The sequence below is a fragment of the Mangifera indica genome, chromosome 7, assembly GCF_011075055.1.
Source record: "Mangifera indica cultivar Alphonso chromosome 7, CATAS_Mindica_2.1, whole genome shotgun sequence".
Taxonomy (NCBI): Eukaryota; Viridiplantae; Streptophyta; class Magnoliopsida; order Sapindales; family Anacardiaceae; genus Mangifera; species Mangifera indica.
Genome location: NC_058143.1, coordinates 13,800,581 through 13,816,780, shown reverse-complemented (window position 1 = coordinate 13,816,780; position 16,200 = coordinate 13,800,581). Strand labels below are relative to the sequence as shown.

The following is a 16,200-nucleotide window of genomic DNA, read 5'->3' as shown; positions in this document are numbered from 1 at the left end:
ATATATATATATATATATATATATATATATATATAGAAAGTTTGGTGCACCGATTACAGTTGCAACCAACAATGAATAAAGAAAAAGACAAACAAAAACAGGAATCTACGTTGGGTTTTCCATCGAGACTTACTTTGAGTTGCTGAGTTATCTACCTATTAAGTATCACCCACTTTGAACCTTTCTTCATTAACCAACATACTCTGCAAGAAATCTTTTACACGTCATTTATAAATATATTTAGTAAATCAATAATGGAGATCAAAGCTAGAGCTCCTGGGAAAATTATACTCGCTGGAGAGCATGCTGTGGTTCATGGGTCAACTGCCGTAGCTGCCAGCATTGACCTCTGTACTCTTTGCTCTATTCGTTTTCATTCTGATTCTGGTACATGCTTTTTGTATTTAAAATTCTTGGTATTTGTTTTTTATTTATTTTGGTTCTGTGTTTCTGAGTTCAGTGTGTAAAGGTTCGTGTGTATGAATTGGGTGGATTTGGGACTGCTTAAATTGGTGATTGGAACCCTTTTGATATAATGCGAAGATGTGGAGATTTTTGCTTTGGATTTGTATGTTTGTTGAATTGGCTAGGAAAAAAAAAAGATCTTTTCGAAAATTGATTTGAGATTCCTCTTAAATGGTGATCTTATGTAACCTTTTTCAGGTTTTGTAGTAACTTTTTTCGGCTTCACTTTTCTATTTCATGCTGTAAGTATCCTCTTGCTTTTTATTTAAATGGATAATCTGATTTTTTAAAGTAAAATAAAGCTATTGGGTTTTCTGCTGATGATTGAAGTTTAGAAATCAGTTCTGAGAAGCAAGTGAGGTATTACAGTTTGTCAAAAGTTACGAAGTGAGGATTAATAACCTGATAGTTTCATGGTTGCCTGAAATAAAATGACATGGCTAGTTGGGTCTCAATCGGAGATTTTTGAATCAATATTGTGCTTTTGTAATTTATATTAATGCTATTGTCTTCTCTAATATTGCTGTAATGGTAAAATATACATGTGTTCTGTCTTACATAGAGAATGATGATATGCTGAACCTGTCTCTGAAAAGTGTGGGATTAGAATTTTCATGGTCAGTTGGAAGAATTAGAGAAACACTTTCTCACTTGGGTGGTCCTTTCCCGTCAACACCCACTTCATGCTCAACAGAAGCTGTTAGATGTATTGCAGCTCTGATTGAAGAACAAAACTTTCCTGAGGCTAAAATCGGACTTGCTACTGGAGTGTCTGCTTTTCTCTGGTTGTACACCTCTATTCAAGGGTATGCATCCAGAGTCACACTTGGTGTTGACTGATTTCTTTTGTAATGTTGGTGTCTAATAGTGTTTCTTTTATGTGTCAGGTTTAAGCCCGCCACAGTGATTGTTACATCTGACCTCCCAGTTGGTGCAGGTCTGGGCTCATCAGCTGCATTTTGTGTCTCACTGACAGCTACTTTATTGGCATACTCAGATTCTGTGAGTTTAGATAAGAATCAGCAAGGATGGCTCGCATACGGGGACAGTGATCTTGATCTATTAAATAAATGGGCTTTTGAAGGTGAGAAGATAATTCATGGAAAGCCATCCGGACTTGACAACACAGTCAGCACATATGGTATGTAATCTTTGTGAACGACTCTAAATAAATTTGTACAATTGTCCATATTTGATGGCTGCGCCTGCGCACTTGTTTAAACGGAGTAGGCTTTGGTGTTTAAAGCTCCAATTAACTAGTATAAGGTAGGTTTTCAGAACAATACAAGACAATTTTAAAGATAGTGATAATGTCAGAAATTTACCATCAACGGGAGCATGTAAGGACTCCAGTATATAGGTCCCAAATGTGATGTACAATATTGTTTTACTGTTGATTAGTTATTCTTCTATTTCTCGTTGATATCAGCTCAAATAATGATGCTGTGCAAAAGGAGGCTAGCACTAACTTGGAATGAGTAACTTGTTAGTGTAAAAAAAAATCCATTAAAGAGGATGCGTGTGTTTTGCCTATTTCTGGTGATTAATCAGGTCTACAGCTGAAAGCATGTGGTTGTTGGTTATATTTATATAAGTCAAAATAACATTGATATGATTTTAAAAATTCAAAGAATTTTGTCTTCTTTCCCCCACAAATACCCACTACCTCCTGCTGAATTCGGAGGAAATAGGACTGGAGAATATCATCTGTGATGTTCAATCAAATACAAGTGCTCTGTACTCTAAATTTATGGAAGAGTTTGCTTCTCCTTTATGCAAGATAGTGCTGTATTAGACATTTTTGCAACTACTTTGTTTATGCAACAGGCAACATTATCAAGTTCAGGTCAGGTAATCTGACACGCATCAAGTCCAATATGCCACTGAAGATGCTTATTACTGACACTAAAGTTGGGAGAAACACTAAGGCATTAGTTGCTGGTGTTTCGGATAGAACCTTGAGGCACCCTGCTGCCATGGGTTTTGTGTTTAATGCTGTTGACTCTATTGGCAAGGAACTGTCTACCCTTATTGAGTCACCTACTCCTGATGAGCTCTCCACGACTGAGAAGGAAGAGAGGTTACAAGAGTTGATGGAAATGAATCAAGGTTTGCTCCAATGTATGGGGGTCAGCCATGCTTCTGTAGAAACCATTCTTCGTACAACATTGAAATACAAATTACCTTCCAAGTTGACTGGAGCTGGGGGTGGGGGCTGTGTGCTTACACTGTTGCCAGCGTGTATCCTCTCTTTATATTCAGTATAATTTTATCTACCTCATATTTATGTGATATTCTCCCTCTTCTTTTTTTTTTTTTTGTTAGTAGTTTCTTGTCTCTATTTGTTATGATAATAGGCATGTTATCCAACAACATTAATTTCTTACTACATGTGCAAAACTTTCCTTATTTTTCTGGTCGTCAAGTCACATACATCCCATGTATGCATTCACATTTCCTTTTAATGCTTAAAAAATACTTTGCGACATAGTTTCTTCTTTTCATCTTCTTTCTTTCATGTATTTTATTTTCCTTGGCCTCTCCTATTCTGTTGCTTGTTAATGCAACTTTCATTGGCTAGTATTCTGCCTTTAAAAACTTTTGACTTCATTTGAGTTTTGGAATGGATTGTATTGGGAATAAAATCACTTTGAATTTCTTCAAAAAATTCTGCGTGACCCCGTAGAGGTAAATCTCGGATTGGTTTTCAATAAAGGTATGATATCGATGAATTTAGGGATGTGAACTTGCATTATGTAGGCAATTTTTTGACATTGAAACTCATTCTATTTCTTCACAATGCAGGTTTGAACCAAAATGCTGTCTCATGTAACAATATCTATGTCTTCACTGTAATATTTTTCTTATGTAACCTTGACCCCTATAATCAGTGTTATCTGGAAAAATTGTTGATAAAGTGATGGCAGAGTTGGAGTCATACGGATTCCAGTGTTTTGTTGTTGGAATTGGTGGAAAAGGTGTTGAAGTTTGCTTTAGTGAGTTGTCCTGACAGAAGCAGTGCATAGATCACGAAAACATCTATTGTTGTCATCAAATAATCGCATGATAATGTAAGATCTAAGGTTATAACCTTTTCTGTTCTTCCAGTTTGATTTGTAGATTAGGCTGGCTGTTGTATTTCTAATCTTCTTTACCACTTCACTTATGAGATGAGTCTGTTCTCCCTTTCTCACTTTTCCAAATGGATATTTTATCATCTCCTTAACAAGTAACACAAATACAGCGGTAAATTTTTGCATGAATTGATACACGTTATTCTTCTATTAGAAGCAGCATTTTAACACTTGTGTATAAAATTTTTTCATTTTTCTTGCTTAAGATATGTAAGTAATAACAGTATCAATATTCAGATTGGTGCATGCTTTACAGACATGGTTTCCTAATAAAAATCCAGGGAGAATATTGTAGTACTGCTGAGTTAGTATAGGACTTTCCATTACATGTTCTTTCGCCCATGCAATTGCAAGCTAACTCTTACATTGTGCACCAGTTTGATAGTTCCACATGTTTTTCGAATGCATGGGATTGATGTTTAGTTTGTAGCTCTTACATTCTTCTTGAACTCTGTTTCACAGTTTTTTACACGGATATCCCAAAATCTTGTCTCTCTAATCCCTCAACTACAAATTTTTGCCATCAAATACGAATATCATGTATCGATGCATTTATGCCTGATAGAACCTTAACACACTTATTGGATCAATTATGAATGTTGTCTTTTGGGTGATGAAGGAAATCTTTCTTGATAGTTCTCATAAGATTGTAAACATTCCGGATAAATTTTTGGAAGTCAATTTCATTACTATATCTAATCAACTTATTCTAAGGTATTGAATGTGAGATTTGAGGAAAACCAGAATTTAAGAGTAATACTCTGATGATGCTTGGCCTGATAAGCTTCTTAAGCATTGCATATCTCATATTTCAGTTTCAAATATAGATGTCAAATACTGGCCTAGTGTTGCATATGATAGAAGCATAGATATGCACGTGTATGACAGAATGATAGACATTGTTGAGCTAGTCTGGCATGATAGATTCAATAACTCTGCCTGCATGATGTTAAAGCTTGCTGGATATGACAAATACTGTTGCTTGGCCCGTTTCAAGTTAGAGCTTAACGACAATGACAACATGAGTGAATGTTGTTTTGCGATGCCCAAAAGCTGTATTAACTTGGTAGACATTCGCATGAAATTGATAGGATTAGATGATGATGATGATGATGATAATAATAAAAATGATTTTGAGAATAAACAAACTCGATTTTGTGAAAGGTGAGAGAGAAAGGTGTTTGTTAGTCTGTCAACTTTAGCAAACGAAAGCTTGAGCTATGTGAGAGAAAGAGATTCATCTCCAATGCGAGAGCAAATACGAATCAAATTATTACTATAGCGTCAAGTCATTAGCAGTCTTGCTTGTGAATGTCAACATCTTGGCAATAACATCTTAATTGACTATAACAAGAAACAAGTGAAGAGAGAAGTTTACAACTAAAATTAGGATTTGTTGATAATGATGCTAATATATAATGAGAAAAGAATATTTGTTTATGAAAATATAACTAAAATTAAAATATATATTATCTTAAATATAATATCCTAATAAAATATATTATCTTAATATTAAATTTTTTTTTCATTTCAGGTATATTATCATAATTAAATATTTTAATAATTATTATTATTTTAATTATTTTTATTATCCCATCTACTCTGTATAAAAATGCAATCAACTTTGAGAGGTATTAAGTCCTTTGGCCTTTATTAATTACCCATTAATTAATTTATGTCCCTAACCAAATTTCACAAACAGATTATTCATTTTTATCCAGATTAAACGGTTAATGTTTAAACTTTTTGCCTTTTTGGTACCATATAAGATTTTGTATGCTTAGGCAAAAATGGAAATAAAAAGTACAACCTCTCTCATAATCCGACACGTGGCATTCATTTTTGCCGCACTGCGAGTATTCGTCTTATAGTAGACTGGCTTGTGTTGCGTTGTTTTCTTCCCCTCTTCTTTTTCTTCACTTAGCTTCTTTAATGTTTGAAATTCTGCTCTCATTTCACCTTTCTTTAAAGATCCAATCTCCATCGCCCACTTTATTTCAGCTTTTATCTCTCTCAAATTCTACCAAATTCGGTTCCTTTTTGTAATTTTCTTTTCTGTCGATTTAGGGCTCACTTTTTGACCCCGTTGTCTCATTTTTCGAAATCAGTACGAAACCCACTGCGTTTTGTCCATTTTAGGTCTTTGGCATTAGATTCAGTTTATAATTTTAAAAAAAAATCTCTTTCTAGGGCCAGATCAGAGGACGGGTTTTTATTTAATTTTAATTTATATTTGGATGTTTTAGGGGGTTTTATGGGCAGTCTGATTTATTGACTTTTGGATTGATATGTTGACCTGGATTGGCTAAAATTGGCAGTTTTGAATTGAATTGATGCTGCATGTGGAGGATTGTGTAGGTTTGTGATCAAAGTTTAGTGCTTTAGTGTCGAGTTATATTTGCTATTAGAAATTTAGGGTTTAGGGTTTTTATTTTGATAAATCAAAGTTTGCATGTGTAAACATCAAGGGGTCCTCTGCTTACTTGTAGAGGATCCCTGCTTTGTATAGCAACAAACCATAAAAAAACTATTGGGATCTTGAGTCATTCTGATTTGAAGATGTATTGGAGGAAGACAATAGTTCATTGATTTGAGTTTTTGTGGAGAAGAATTCAAGTGGGGTTGCGTTGAAATTTGCATTTGGTGGATTCTGATTTGTTTATGTGTAGATAAGAATTCAATTTAAGTTTAGAACGAAATGTTTAGGCCTGGTCCAGGCAGTGGGCATGAAAATAGTGGGGTTGTGGGTACTTTGATTCCGGTTCGGTTTATGTGGCCACACGGAGGGACAAGGGTGCTTCTCAGTGGCTCTTTTTCTGGGTAAGTGAATGAAACTAAACGATCTTGCTTGCTTATGATTACGTAATTTATATTCTAAATGGTTTCTATATTATTAGCTGTTTAAATATTGGCTGATTGATATTATGCTATGTGGTGTTTTTTAATTAATTTTCTGAGTTTGTTAGTTACTGAAAGTATCTGATATGGTTCCGGTGGAAATTTTAATGCAGGTGGTTAGAACATATGCCCATGTCACCATTGGAAGGATGTCCTAATGTGTTTCAGATCATTTGCAGGTTACCGCCAGGATCCCACCAGGTTAATCAGCTAAATGTTGTTAGATCCTAAAATGAAGTATTAAACTTATTTATTACTAATATATATTTGCATTGGTTTTATTGTGAATGAAGAGGCCAAGAGGGCTAGCGTGTATCAGATGAATGTTTATTTGTAGTTTAGATTATTTTTTCAGCTCAATCTTTGAATTGGGGTGATTAAAGTATTTTTTAAACTTTGATACAGATATTTATGTACATTTCTATGCAGTATAAATTCTGTGTTGATGGCGAATGGCATCATGTTGAGGAACAGCCCTATGTAAGTGGGAATTATGGGGTAGTGAATACCGTCCTTGTACCTGCAGAACCGAACACCATGGTTTTTACGGCCTCAATCCCTGAGATACCTGGTAACATGGAGGTAGATGATGTTATTTTGCGTCCGGTAAGGGACTCTTTCATACTTGGTCAATATGCTGATTTCTTGTTGGTTCATGAGATCTGTAAATCTTACCCTTTTATTTCTTGAGTCACTAGTTACTTTATATAAGTGCAGCTATCTTTCCATTTTGGTTAAGAGGGTTACTGAGTTGCCATATTTTAGGATGTATGAACCTTTGATAGACTATGTTGGAGGATTCAGCCCTAATTTGTCATAACATCTTAATGTTAGATATACACCTATATGTCCCAAAGGGAGCTAGTTGCCAAGTGTGTGTACTTATATTGGAGACTAAGAGAAATTAATTCGTATAAAGTAATAAATGTTAGTTAAGATAGCATTAACAGAACCCGACCAGTACCTGGCTCTGGGACCACAGTTGATGCTAACTTTTTCATGAATATACTTATGCAAGAATTTTCACTTTATTATGTCTTGTTCATTCTCTAGGTAGATGTGGTCCAGTTATTTGCTTACTGTATGGCAGTTTGTGATGATTTGGAACTTTCCTTGCTGATATTTAATTTCATTTGTAAGGAAAGGATATATATTTGGAAAAAGCAAAAGAGAAATGAAGCCTTCCCTTGTGTCTGATAGTTTGATGATTTGTCCACCAGAAATATAATGGCACTTGTAGCCTGATATGTAATCCTTCATTTCACCACAACCGCCCTATTGACCATCACAAAGGCCTTGAACAGTTCTTAGCCTTTGTTGCAAACCTGTAAGATTGGCCAACTATCCTCCTAGCTGATGGTTCCAGCCGCTTCAACAGCTCCCCAGCAGATTCCAGACACAGCCTCTTTCTACAGATTCAGTAGCCCAATTTCTTTCCAACTACACTCCATCATCATCACCCAACATTCACTCACAGGCAAGGAAAAAAAAAGAACAGAATAGTTATATTTTCATTCTCAGTGGCTTTTCCATCAGTGTCTGAATTTGAACAGTTTTGCAATGTAATTGAATAGAGCAGAATTAGTGTTTCATTTCATATTCGTAATGTAGCAATAACTTCAGAAATTTGTTCAGTCTGCTAAAACAGTTCACCAAAAGAAACAAGGATCCACACAAAAGTAATAACAAAACAAATGAAATTGAACAGAAACTAAGCTGGGTTTTGAGAGCCAGCCCTCTCCAGTCAATAACTCTTCTCTAACAACAAAATTCCCAGTAAAGAAAAAATTCCCCCCACTACTCCAAGCGTTTCCCCATATATGCGCAGCCTTCTAACCGTCAATGGACCCCACCACTAAGGATTCTTCTCTGAATTCTGGAAAGGAAACTTCAACTGATTTCAGCTGCTTTGGTGAACTGTCCAGTCTGCCCTCACCCATTTGGTCTTCCTTTTTGCTCTCAGCTGGGCTAACATCCTCACCATCTGGGCGGCTTTCTGGATTCTTACCTTTGGGCCTGCGATGGTAGACTTTTGTAATTAGATTCCCATCAGCCTTCTTTGTGTGGGAAAGTTAGTCAGATCTCAGTTCTGATATTTGATTAGGCTTTCTAAATAAGTTTGCTGGTCAATGAAAATTTCGAAAAAAATGTGAAGTAATTGGTTGCTGTGACTACCACAGCAAACAATACCTTAACATTGTCTTTTGATGGTACATTGAGCTTTGGTGAGTAAACAGAAAAGTGTTAAGAAATTTACTCTCAATGATTCACAAAAAGTCACTAATATTCTTGTCAGTGAACTCTAAAAGCTCTCAGGCGAATATGTGAACGTTAATAAAAATTACCAAAATACCATTGCCCTTGCATATATAAAAGGGGACCAGGAGCACTTGAAGTTTAGAATAACAAAAAGGATATTTTTCCTTTTACTAAAGAGGCCTTTTGTTTGTTGTGAGATCCATGGCTTTGGCCTTCAGTTTCTAGGAGAATATTTCTCTAACCATGCTATAGCATCAGAAGGTCATTAATAAATAAAGAATGATGATAACGAGTTTGGAGAATGGTGGCATGAGGTTTCACAATTTAGGATGATACTTAACAGTTTGCTTGCTTTAGCTGACCTGATCTCTGACTAGAGAAAACACCAAGTTGGTGAAATTAAGGGTTGTGAAGATGATATCACTAATCTTTGCAGTTTCTGTTTTGATTTTATATTGGACTAATATAAAGCATTAATTCAGAAAGACTGATAAAAATGGATAGAGTTGCTTCTGTTACAATTTTTATTAGTTTATTTCACCTTTTTTATCTTGCAACATACATAAGGTCAAATTTCATTTGTTCTTTTGCAGGATGCTGCTGCACAAATCTCAGAGGCTGTTTTAGGGGTCTCTCGTCAGCGCATATCTGTATTTTTGTCTACACATACCGTATATGAGTTGCTTCCCGAGTCAGGCAAGGTTTGAAAACTTTACCCTCTTTATGAACTGCTTCTGTAGTAAGTTGGTTGTTTTGAACCTTTTTTGTAAGGATCATAACAGATCTCATGTTGCAGGTTATTTCCTTGGATGTCAATCTACCTGTGAAACAAGCATTTCATATTCTCTATGAACAGGTGAATCTCTTTTACCCATAGAGATGCCTAGGCACATCCTCCCAATTATCACAGTTGTGAACAGAGAATATAGTAATTTGTAGACTGCTTCATCTCCTTTCTCTCGCAAGATCTGTTTCTTTATGGTAGCCTATTGTGCTATTTATTTGGTAATTTGTGTTTATTGCTTTCATAGAGTTCTAATGTATATATTTGTTGCAGGGAGTCCCTGTGGCTCCTCTTTGGGACTTCTGCAGAGGTCAATTTGTTGGAGTTCTTACTGCATTGGACTTCATCCTGATCTTAAGAGAGGTGAGTACAGAGTGAAATATTTGGCATTGCTTTCAAATGATATCTATGCTGCAATAACATTTAGGGCAGTGGTTGATGTTTACATCTGTTGAATTGTGCTATGATTTTCAATGTAGGTGGCAATGCTGTATCTATATAGTACACTAGCTAAAGTGCTAAACACTTGTATAGTAGGATGGACATTACCAATGATAGACAATGAAATTAAGGTTGTAGTTTTACTGCTGCTGACTTGTGGGTATGGGCAATCAGGGAGTCTGCCTCCAGTTTAAATAGTTAAAATTGCTTCTGAAAACTACTTTTAGAGTGACTCATGTCTGCAAAAACCTCTATAGTTTTGTTGGATCTCCTTTTCCCACCAACTTTGTGGATAGCATTTAAACAAATATTGAAATATGTAATCTTGAAATATTTTTTGCAACTGTTGTGACTTTTTTCCATAGGCCAAATGATTGTTGCCTGTTATTTACTTGTGTGGAATGTCTTTTAGAATGCCTGATGCCTAGAGTTTTGTCTACCCAAATGGGGATAAACTGTGTACTCACAAAGACACCAAAACCCACAATCTGAATGTTCACTATCTTTGTGACTCTTAAATTCATGGAGGTGATTTCTTTGTCATATATGTTATTTTCATGTTGCTAGAGTTTGCATATCATGTATACCCTTGTAAAAATTCAGTTAGGGACTAATGGATCAAATTTAACGGAGGAAGAATTAGAGACACATACCATTGCAGCTTGGAAAGAAGGGAAAACCGTTCTTAATCGACAAATTGAAGGCAATGGTTTTACACATCCTAAACCTTTTGTCCATGTGAGTGCTTCCTCTGATGCCTCTCCTAAATTTTATTGCACTGCAGATGAATCTGTAATCTCTGTTTCTCTGGTTTTTTTTTTTTTTTGGGTTTAGCTTTGTTCAGATAGTTTGTGAAGGTAGATAATAGCGTCATATTAGCTAGATGGTGTTCTAATTGTGAACATCTATGACAGATGCTTATCAGAATTTCACATGCAAAGGCTTCGGTAAATGTTCATTGAATAGAAACTACTCATTTATTCGTGTCTGGAAAATCTTTAAGCACCAAAGATTCTGGGCACCTCACTTGCTATGCATGTTGTTTACAGGGAGAGAAATGGTTTTGACCCTTCACAGAAAATCAACAGGATGAACTCCTATTTAAGTGGTCTGATTTTATTTTTTCTGTAGATAGTTGACTGTTTCTGGAAGAGCCCTTAATACTTATAGTGATTATTATGTAGAAAAAGTTGCCTGTTTGGAGATTGTTGGCATTTACTTTTGCATTGCTTGCCTCTCTAATAAACTATTGTGCTTAGATTGGGTGTCTTTTTTAACATTAAGGAAGTGTCGGTATCTTCATTGGAATTCTAGAAATCATATTGAAATCTACTATCATGTCAATTATGAAATACCTTGTTTGTACTGTAGCTAATCTATTTATTCTTTAAGACCATTCATCCCTCTGTCTCCTAAGATTTTTGTATAAAATGCATAAGCTTTGATTCATATTCTTGATTAATTTATCATTCAAGCTTGTATACTTAAGATAATCTTTCATCAAATATGAAGTTTATCATGAAATATTCTGCTATTGATTTATGATAGAGCACCATTTTTGTCTAAAGTGGAAGTGTTTGGCATAATTGAATCACTGCTGTAATATTTATGATCCAAATGTGCAGGCTGGTCCATATGATTCTATGAAGGAAGTCGCTTTGAAAATTTTGCAAAACAAGGTGGCCACAGTTCCCATTATCAATTCAGCATCACCGGATGGTTCTTTCCCACAGCTATTACATCTTGCATCTCTGTCTGGAATACTAAAATGTAAGCCTTTTCTTAATTATTTGGTTAAAGGAATGTGATTCATTACTGATATGAACCTGATCTTCAGGCATATGTCGGCATTTTAAATATTCTTCTAGCTCATTGCCCATTCTTCAACAACCAATATCTTCAATCCGTTTGGGTACATGGGTACCACCAATTGGGCAATCAAATGGGCGGCCATTCGCAATGTTGAGACCAAACGCTTCGCTTGGTTCTGCCCTATCTTTATTGGTTCAAGGTATTGTTCTCTGCTTTTGAACTATATGCTTAGTTTTTTACCCTTTTTTAATTAAAAATATAATCAGGCTTTATTAAGTATATTTAAGCATGCATATCTGCTTTATTCCTGTAGCTGTTTTCTTCTCATCTTTCAATTGGTCATGGCACTTTATCTTCACTGACACATCATGACATCCCTTGCACAGTCTTTTTAATTGTTGTGAGGGAAGTCAATAAACAATGAATCTTCCAAATGAAGTCTGTTGTTCATCTTTTGAAGAGTTTCCTTCTTTCTTTTTTGTGTTCCTAAATTTCTCAACACAGTTAGTTAGCTTTCATTTGAACATGTGTCCTATTGTCTTTATTTTTTTCTGTTTTACTGACTCTTCAAGAGAACTTTATATATAAATATGGGAGGTTTTAATGAATTAATTTCTTCAACATTTTCGGAAGGACATGCTAAGCTAAGAGGAGGATTGTGGATAACATGATTAGGGATTTTGTATTTGTTGGACCAAAAAAAGAATTCTAACTCTGCCCTTTGTTTATTTTAATCTAGAAAGTGCTATTGTAAAAACATCTTAACGTGAAGGGCATTGTTTCCATGCTTTGTGAGGATGTGATGAACTGATATGTGAGATAGATGAATTTTTCCTACAATAGATGTGCAAAAACTTTAGGTTTATTATTCATATTAAGTGGATGGGTTTTGATTTGATTCCAATTGGTTTTTGTTCCAAAGTTGGAGTTGTTTTCATTGTATTGCTCTAGCAAAGAAAACTTCTCTTTTGCAGTGTTTGTAGATTTTTTTTTTCACTTGCTTGTATAGTTTGTGTTTGTCTCCTCAAGGGATGATCTGATCACTTAGAATAATTTATCCACTAGTTTAGTTCCCTTTTCTCTCACCACTGTTCTGTTCCTATCTAAAATATACTTTAGGGTTAATTAAACGGTTGGAATTCTTTCTTAATTTCTCCCCTTTGTGATTATATTAGCCTATTTCAACTGTTAGATTAGAAATCTGGTGCATGCAATATAACTATCTTAATATATTATGTTTCATACTGACTTGGTTATCTTGTGCCTTGACATCCTGTGCAGCTGAAGTCAGTTCGATACCCATTGTGGATGATAATGACTCGTTGGTGGATATATATTCACGAAGGTAATATTATTTTCCCCACCCTTTCCACCCTCCCAATTGCATTGATGCTTAATATGCATGTATATTTTAAAATAAATGTTTCATCTTCCTTGACAGTGATATCACTGCTTTGGCCAAAGATAGAGTTTATGCTCAGAGACAACTCGAGGAAATGAGTATTCATCAGGTATAGCTGGATTTCATTATGAGACTGCACGTTAAAAGGCATGTGGTTGTACTATTGTTGGGTGTTTTCTAATGGATTAAAGAACTAGAAAACTATAAAGAATGTTTGTGCAATTTCAATCACAGATAAACAAACCTCGGCTTAATCAACAAAACTGATATTCAACACATCTCTTAATTCATATTAAATACACATATATGAATCTTCTATTAGGATACTAAGTGTTGTTCTTTGCCTTTCTTTACTCTTGTAGGCGTTGCAATTGGGACAAGATGCAAATCCTTCATATGGCTTCAACGGACAGAGATGTCAAATGTGTTTGCGATCTGATCCTTTACATAAAGTGATGGAGCGGCTGACAAATCCTGGTGCATTTTTTTTTCTTATTTTAACCATTTTGTTTGTTTTTTTTCATAAACAGTTCTTACAGCTGTTCACTCAAAATTTTCCATTTCCTTTCAGTTAATTGGTACTCACAGGTTTGTTCAATTCTTGTTTGGTTTCAGGTGTGAGGAGACTTATTATCGTTGAGGCTGGCAGCAAGCGTGTAGAAGGTATCATCTCATTAAGTGATGTGTTTAGGTTCTTGCTGGGTGTTTAGCTGGAATGTCCTCAACCATTTTGTACAAAGGGCTTTGCTGTGAATCTTTATGGCACTTCATTGCCCTTCTTTATAGGCAAAGCCCTCCCTCCCTCCCTCCCTGTCTTGCATGAATGGTATGCTTTTTTCTTGTGCATCTTTGATCGGATGGGCCACTGCATGTGATGCGTCTGAGCCCTGCCCAATTTTAGAGTAGAAATTTCGAAGAGCAAAAGAGAATGTGTATATTTTGGGCATTCAATTTCATTTTACTTTTCATTTTTATAACCCAATGGCTGCCCTAGAGCAGTTGCCATGTTTGTCTAGTCCTAGCTAACAGAAAAAATGAGGTAAAATATATATATATATATATAGAGAGAGAGAGAGAGAGAGAGCAGCACCCTATGCTGCAGATGGGCGTATGTAGAAAGTGGCAGGTAATTCAATTTTAGCTTCTCTGTTTAATGGAAGGATCTTTATCCCTCTCTGTATCATTTTGTTCTTGCATGGCTTTTGTTTCCTCCTAACCTTTTACCATTGGAAGGCCACGGTTTTTTTTTTCTTTTTGTGACAAATATAATACTTTTAGGGTATTTTTGAAAATTTGGAGGATATATGTTGCAGTGCAGTGTTGGAGCTGTTGAAAATGGAGAAAACAAAGAGAGTTGGAAAAAGAATATTATTTTTCCCTTCACTTCTTTAACGAAATTGGCAGATGTTCAGTCGAGACATCAGATTTGACTTTAATTTTACAATTTAATTGAATGAATAAAATGACAATGTATCATTCATTATTTAAATGAAATGCAACGTTTTCTTCTTCTTAAGTTTATCTTCAACTTTTCTCGTGACATTCAAATTCTACTGTTTCAGTCTGCATCAGTTTCTCTTTTCTCTAGGTTCCTTGTCTTCAAGGGAGAATGTAGGAGACTTGCCTTGGATTTCATCTACTAACTACCATGTAGTTGTTTCAGCTGGTTTCACTTGCTATTGCATTAGTAATTGACTGTAGGAGCATTCCCTTAACCAAATTCTGATGAAGGATAGTCTGTAGAGTGAGTTGGTCAGATTGGACATAGTGCGGTAGTAGAGAAGAAGCTTGTGCCCAAGCATGCATTGGCCTAACAAGGACACATGAAGCACATCAAGAATAGCTGTTTCAGCTGACAATTTGAGTTTGTAAGCCACCTTTCCAATTACTTCCTGGAATCGTCCAAAGAACTATAGGTTGCAGTTTATGGTTTCCCTTATGAATCCAGTCTATAAGTTGTAATTTCACATGGACTTAATCTCCTATCTAGAATTGTCGATCAATCCTCCTTTGGCCAGTCATTGTCATATATCCTTTATTGAACCCTTTCTCGATTGTGCCTGAGGACCTGCTAGGTAGTTTCTCTCAGCCTTAACATAGTGTCGACTGAATCTACTCTAGAATCTTTAGGAAGTATAAAATGTTGAGTGTTGGGAGCTAGCTATCACACCTTTATTTTCGAGACCAAAGACATAGCCAAATGTGCGATAGGTTTGACCAAGACTGGTGACACTACATAGTAAGAGTTGTGCATAACTATTTGTGACAATTGGTCGAGGATGCCAATATATCAACATGCTTTGGAGTGGAGCATGTCTGGGTGTTAGTTTGAGATCTTACACAACTTAGACAAGGCTGGTTGGCTTGGGAGAGTGTCTGCCATGAGAAATATGAGCAAAGTGCATGGACTGGGCAAGCTGGACGTGAGTAGCCCGGTGGCATGGGAGCAGTTAATATATTTGAGCTGGCACTTTTCAGGTTCTACCATATCTTCAAACCTGCAATAATGAGGATAAAATCTCCTTGATCAGGGTGGAGCAATTCAAGGGAGTATATACTAGAATTTCCTACAATCAAGCTGGACTGATTGCACATATCCTTTGTATGACTGACCATCGAGTATGAACATCTCTATCCTAATAGACAAATGATCATGCATCTTTCTTGTACAATTGTTTGCTTGTATAACGAAACCCTAATCTACATTGATGCATGACTATTCTGGTTCTTGAAACAACCATTCCATTGTGTTTGGAGTGATAGATCACATCTATTTTAGTGGGAATTCCATTACCCAAACAACACTATAACACACCTCTCTACCATTTAAACATCTCTGGATTATTTTATATACACACATGCTCATATATATATATATATATATATATATATATATATATATATATATATATATATATATATATATATATAAACAACATATTAGGAACACCAATGATACTCACTCATCATGCAAATCCATTACACTATATTTATATACATGCAAT

General features: G+C 35.5%; 2 protein-coding genes across 6 annotated transcripts; both read left to right on the top strand.

Annotated features, from left to right (window-relative positions):
• The first annotated feature begins 69 nt into the window (after nucleotides 1–69).
• Nucleotides 70–3,651, top strand: LOC123221641 (mevalonate kinase-like). 2 transcript variants are annotated; one of them, XM_044644511.1, is made up of 5 exons: nucleotides 70–387; nucleotides 1,028–1,271; nucleotides 1,353–1,606; nucleotides 2,293–2,706; nucleotides 3,357–3,651. In XM_044644511.1, the coding sequence occupies exons 1-5, from the start codon at nucleotides 255–257 to the stop codon at nucleotides 3,473–3,475; spliced, it is 1,164 nt and encodes a 387-aa protein (XP_044500446.1). In that variant the 5' UTR covers nucleotides 70–254; the 3' UTR covers nucleotides 3,476–3,651. The 2 variants fall into 2 exon arrangements, with proteins under 2 accessions (XP_044500446.1, XP_044500447.1); XM_044644512.1 differs by lacking the exon at nucleotides 70–387 and adding an exon at nucleotides 689–707.
• Nucleotides 3,652–5,490: 1,839 nt separating this feature from the next.
• LOC123221136 (sucrose nonfermenting 4-like protein) lies at nucleotides 5,491–15,864 on the top strand. 4 transcript variants are annotated; one of them, XM_044643852.1, is made up of 14 exons: nucleotides 5,491–6,419; nucleotides 6,611–6,698; nucleotides 6,927–7,103; nucleotides 9,350–9,457; nucleotides 9,553–9,612; nucleotides 9,814–9,903; nucleotides 10,585–10,719; nucleotides 11,607–11,751; nucleotides 11,819–11,992; nucleotides 13,075–13,138; nucleotides 13,235–13,304; nucleotides 13,558–13,672; nucleotides 13,811–13,858; nucleotides 14,514–15,864. In XM_044643852.1, the coding sequence occupies exons 1-14, from the start codon at nucleotides 6,298–6,300 to the stop codon at nucleotides 14,585–14,587; spliced, it is 1,470 nt and encodes a 489-aa protein (XP_044499787.1). In that variant the 5' UTR covers nucleotides 5,491–6,297; the 3' UTR covers nucleotides 14,588–15,864. The 4 variants fall into 4 exon arrangements, with proteins under 4 accessions (XP_044499787.1, XP_044499789.1, XP_044499790.1 ...); XM_044643854.1 differs by having other exon boundaries at nucleotides 5,492–6,419; nucleotides 14,509–15,864; XM_044643855.1 differs by having other exon boundaries at nucleotides 5,492–6,419; nucleotides 14,474–14,631.
• The last annotated feature ends 336 nt before the right edge of the window (nucleotides 15,865–16,200 follow it).

Coding starts and splice junctions, on each gene's coding strand:
- LOC123221136 (XM_044643852.1), top strand. CDS start 6,298: ATGTTTAGGCCTGGTCCAGGCAGTGGGCATGAAAATAGTGGGGTTGTG. Junction 6,420..6,610: donor CTCAGTGGCTCTTTTTCTGG/GTAAGTGAATGA, acceptor ATTTTAATGCAG/GTGGTTAGAACATATGCCCA. Junction 7,104..9,349: donor ATGATGTTATTTTGCGTCCG/GTAAGGGACTCT, acceptor GTTCTTTTGCAG/GATGCTGCTGCACAAATCTC.
- LOC123221641 (XM_044644511.1), top strand. CDS start 255: ATGGAGATCAAAGCTAGAGCTCCTGGGAAAATTATACTCGCTGGAGAG. Junction 388..1,027: donor TCGTTTTCATTCTGATTCTG/GTACATGCTTTT, acceptor TGTCTTACATAG/AGAATGATGATATGCTGAAC. Junction 1,272..1,352: donor TTGTACACCTCTATTCAAGG/GTATGCATCCAG, acceptor TTTATGTGTCAG/GTTTAAGCCCGCCACAGTGA.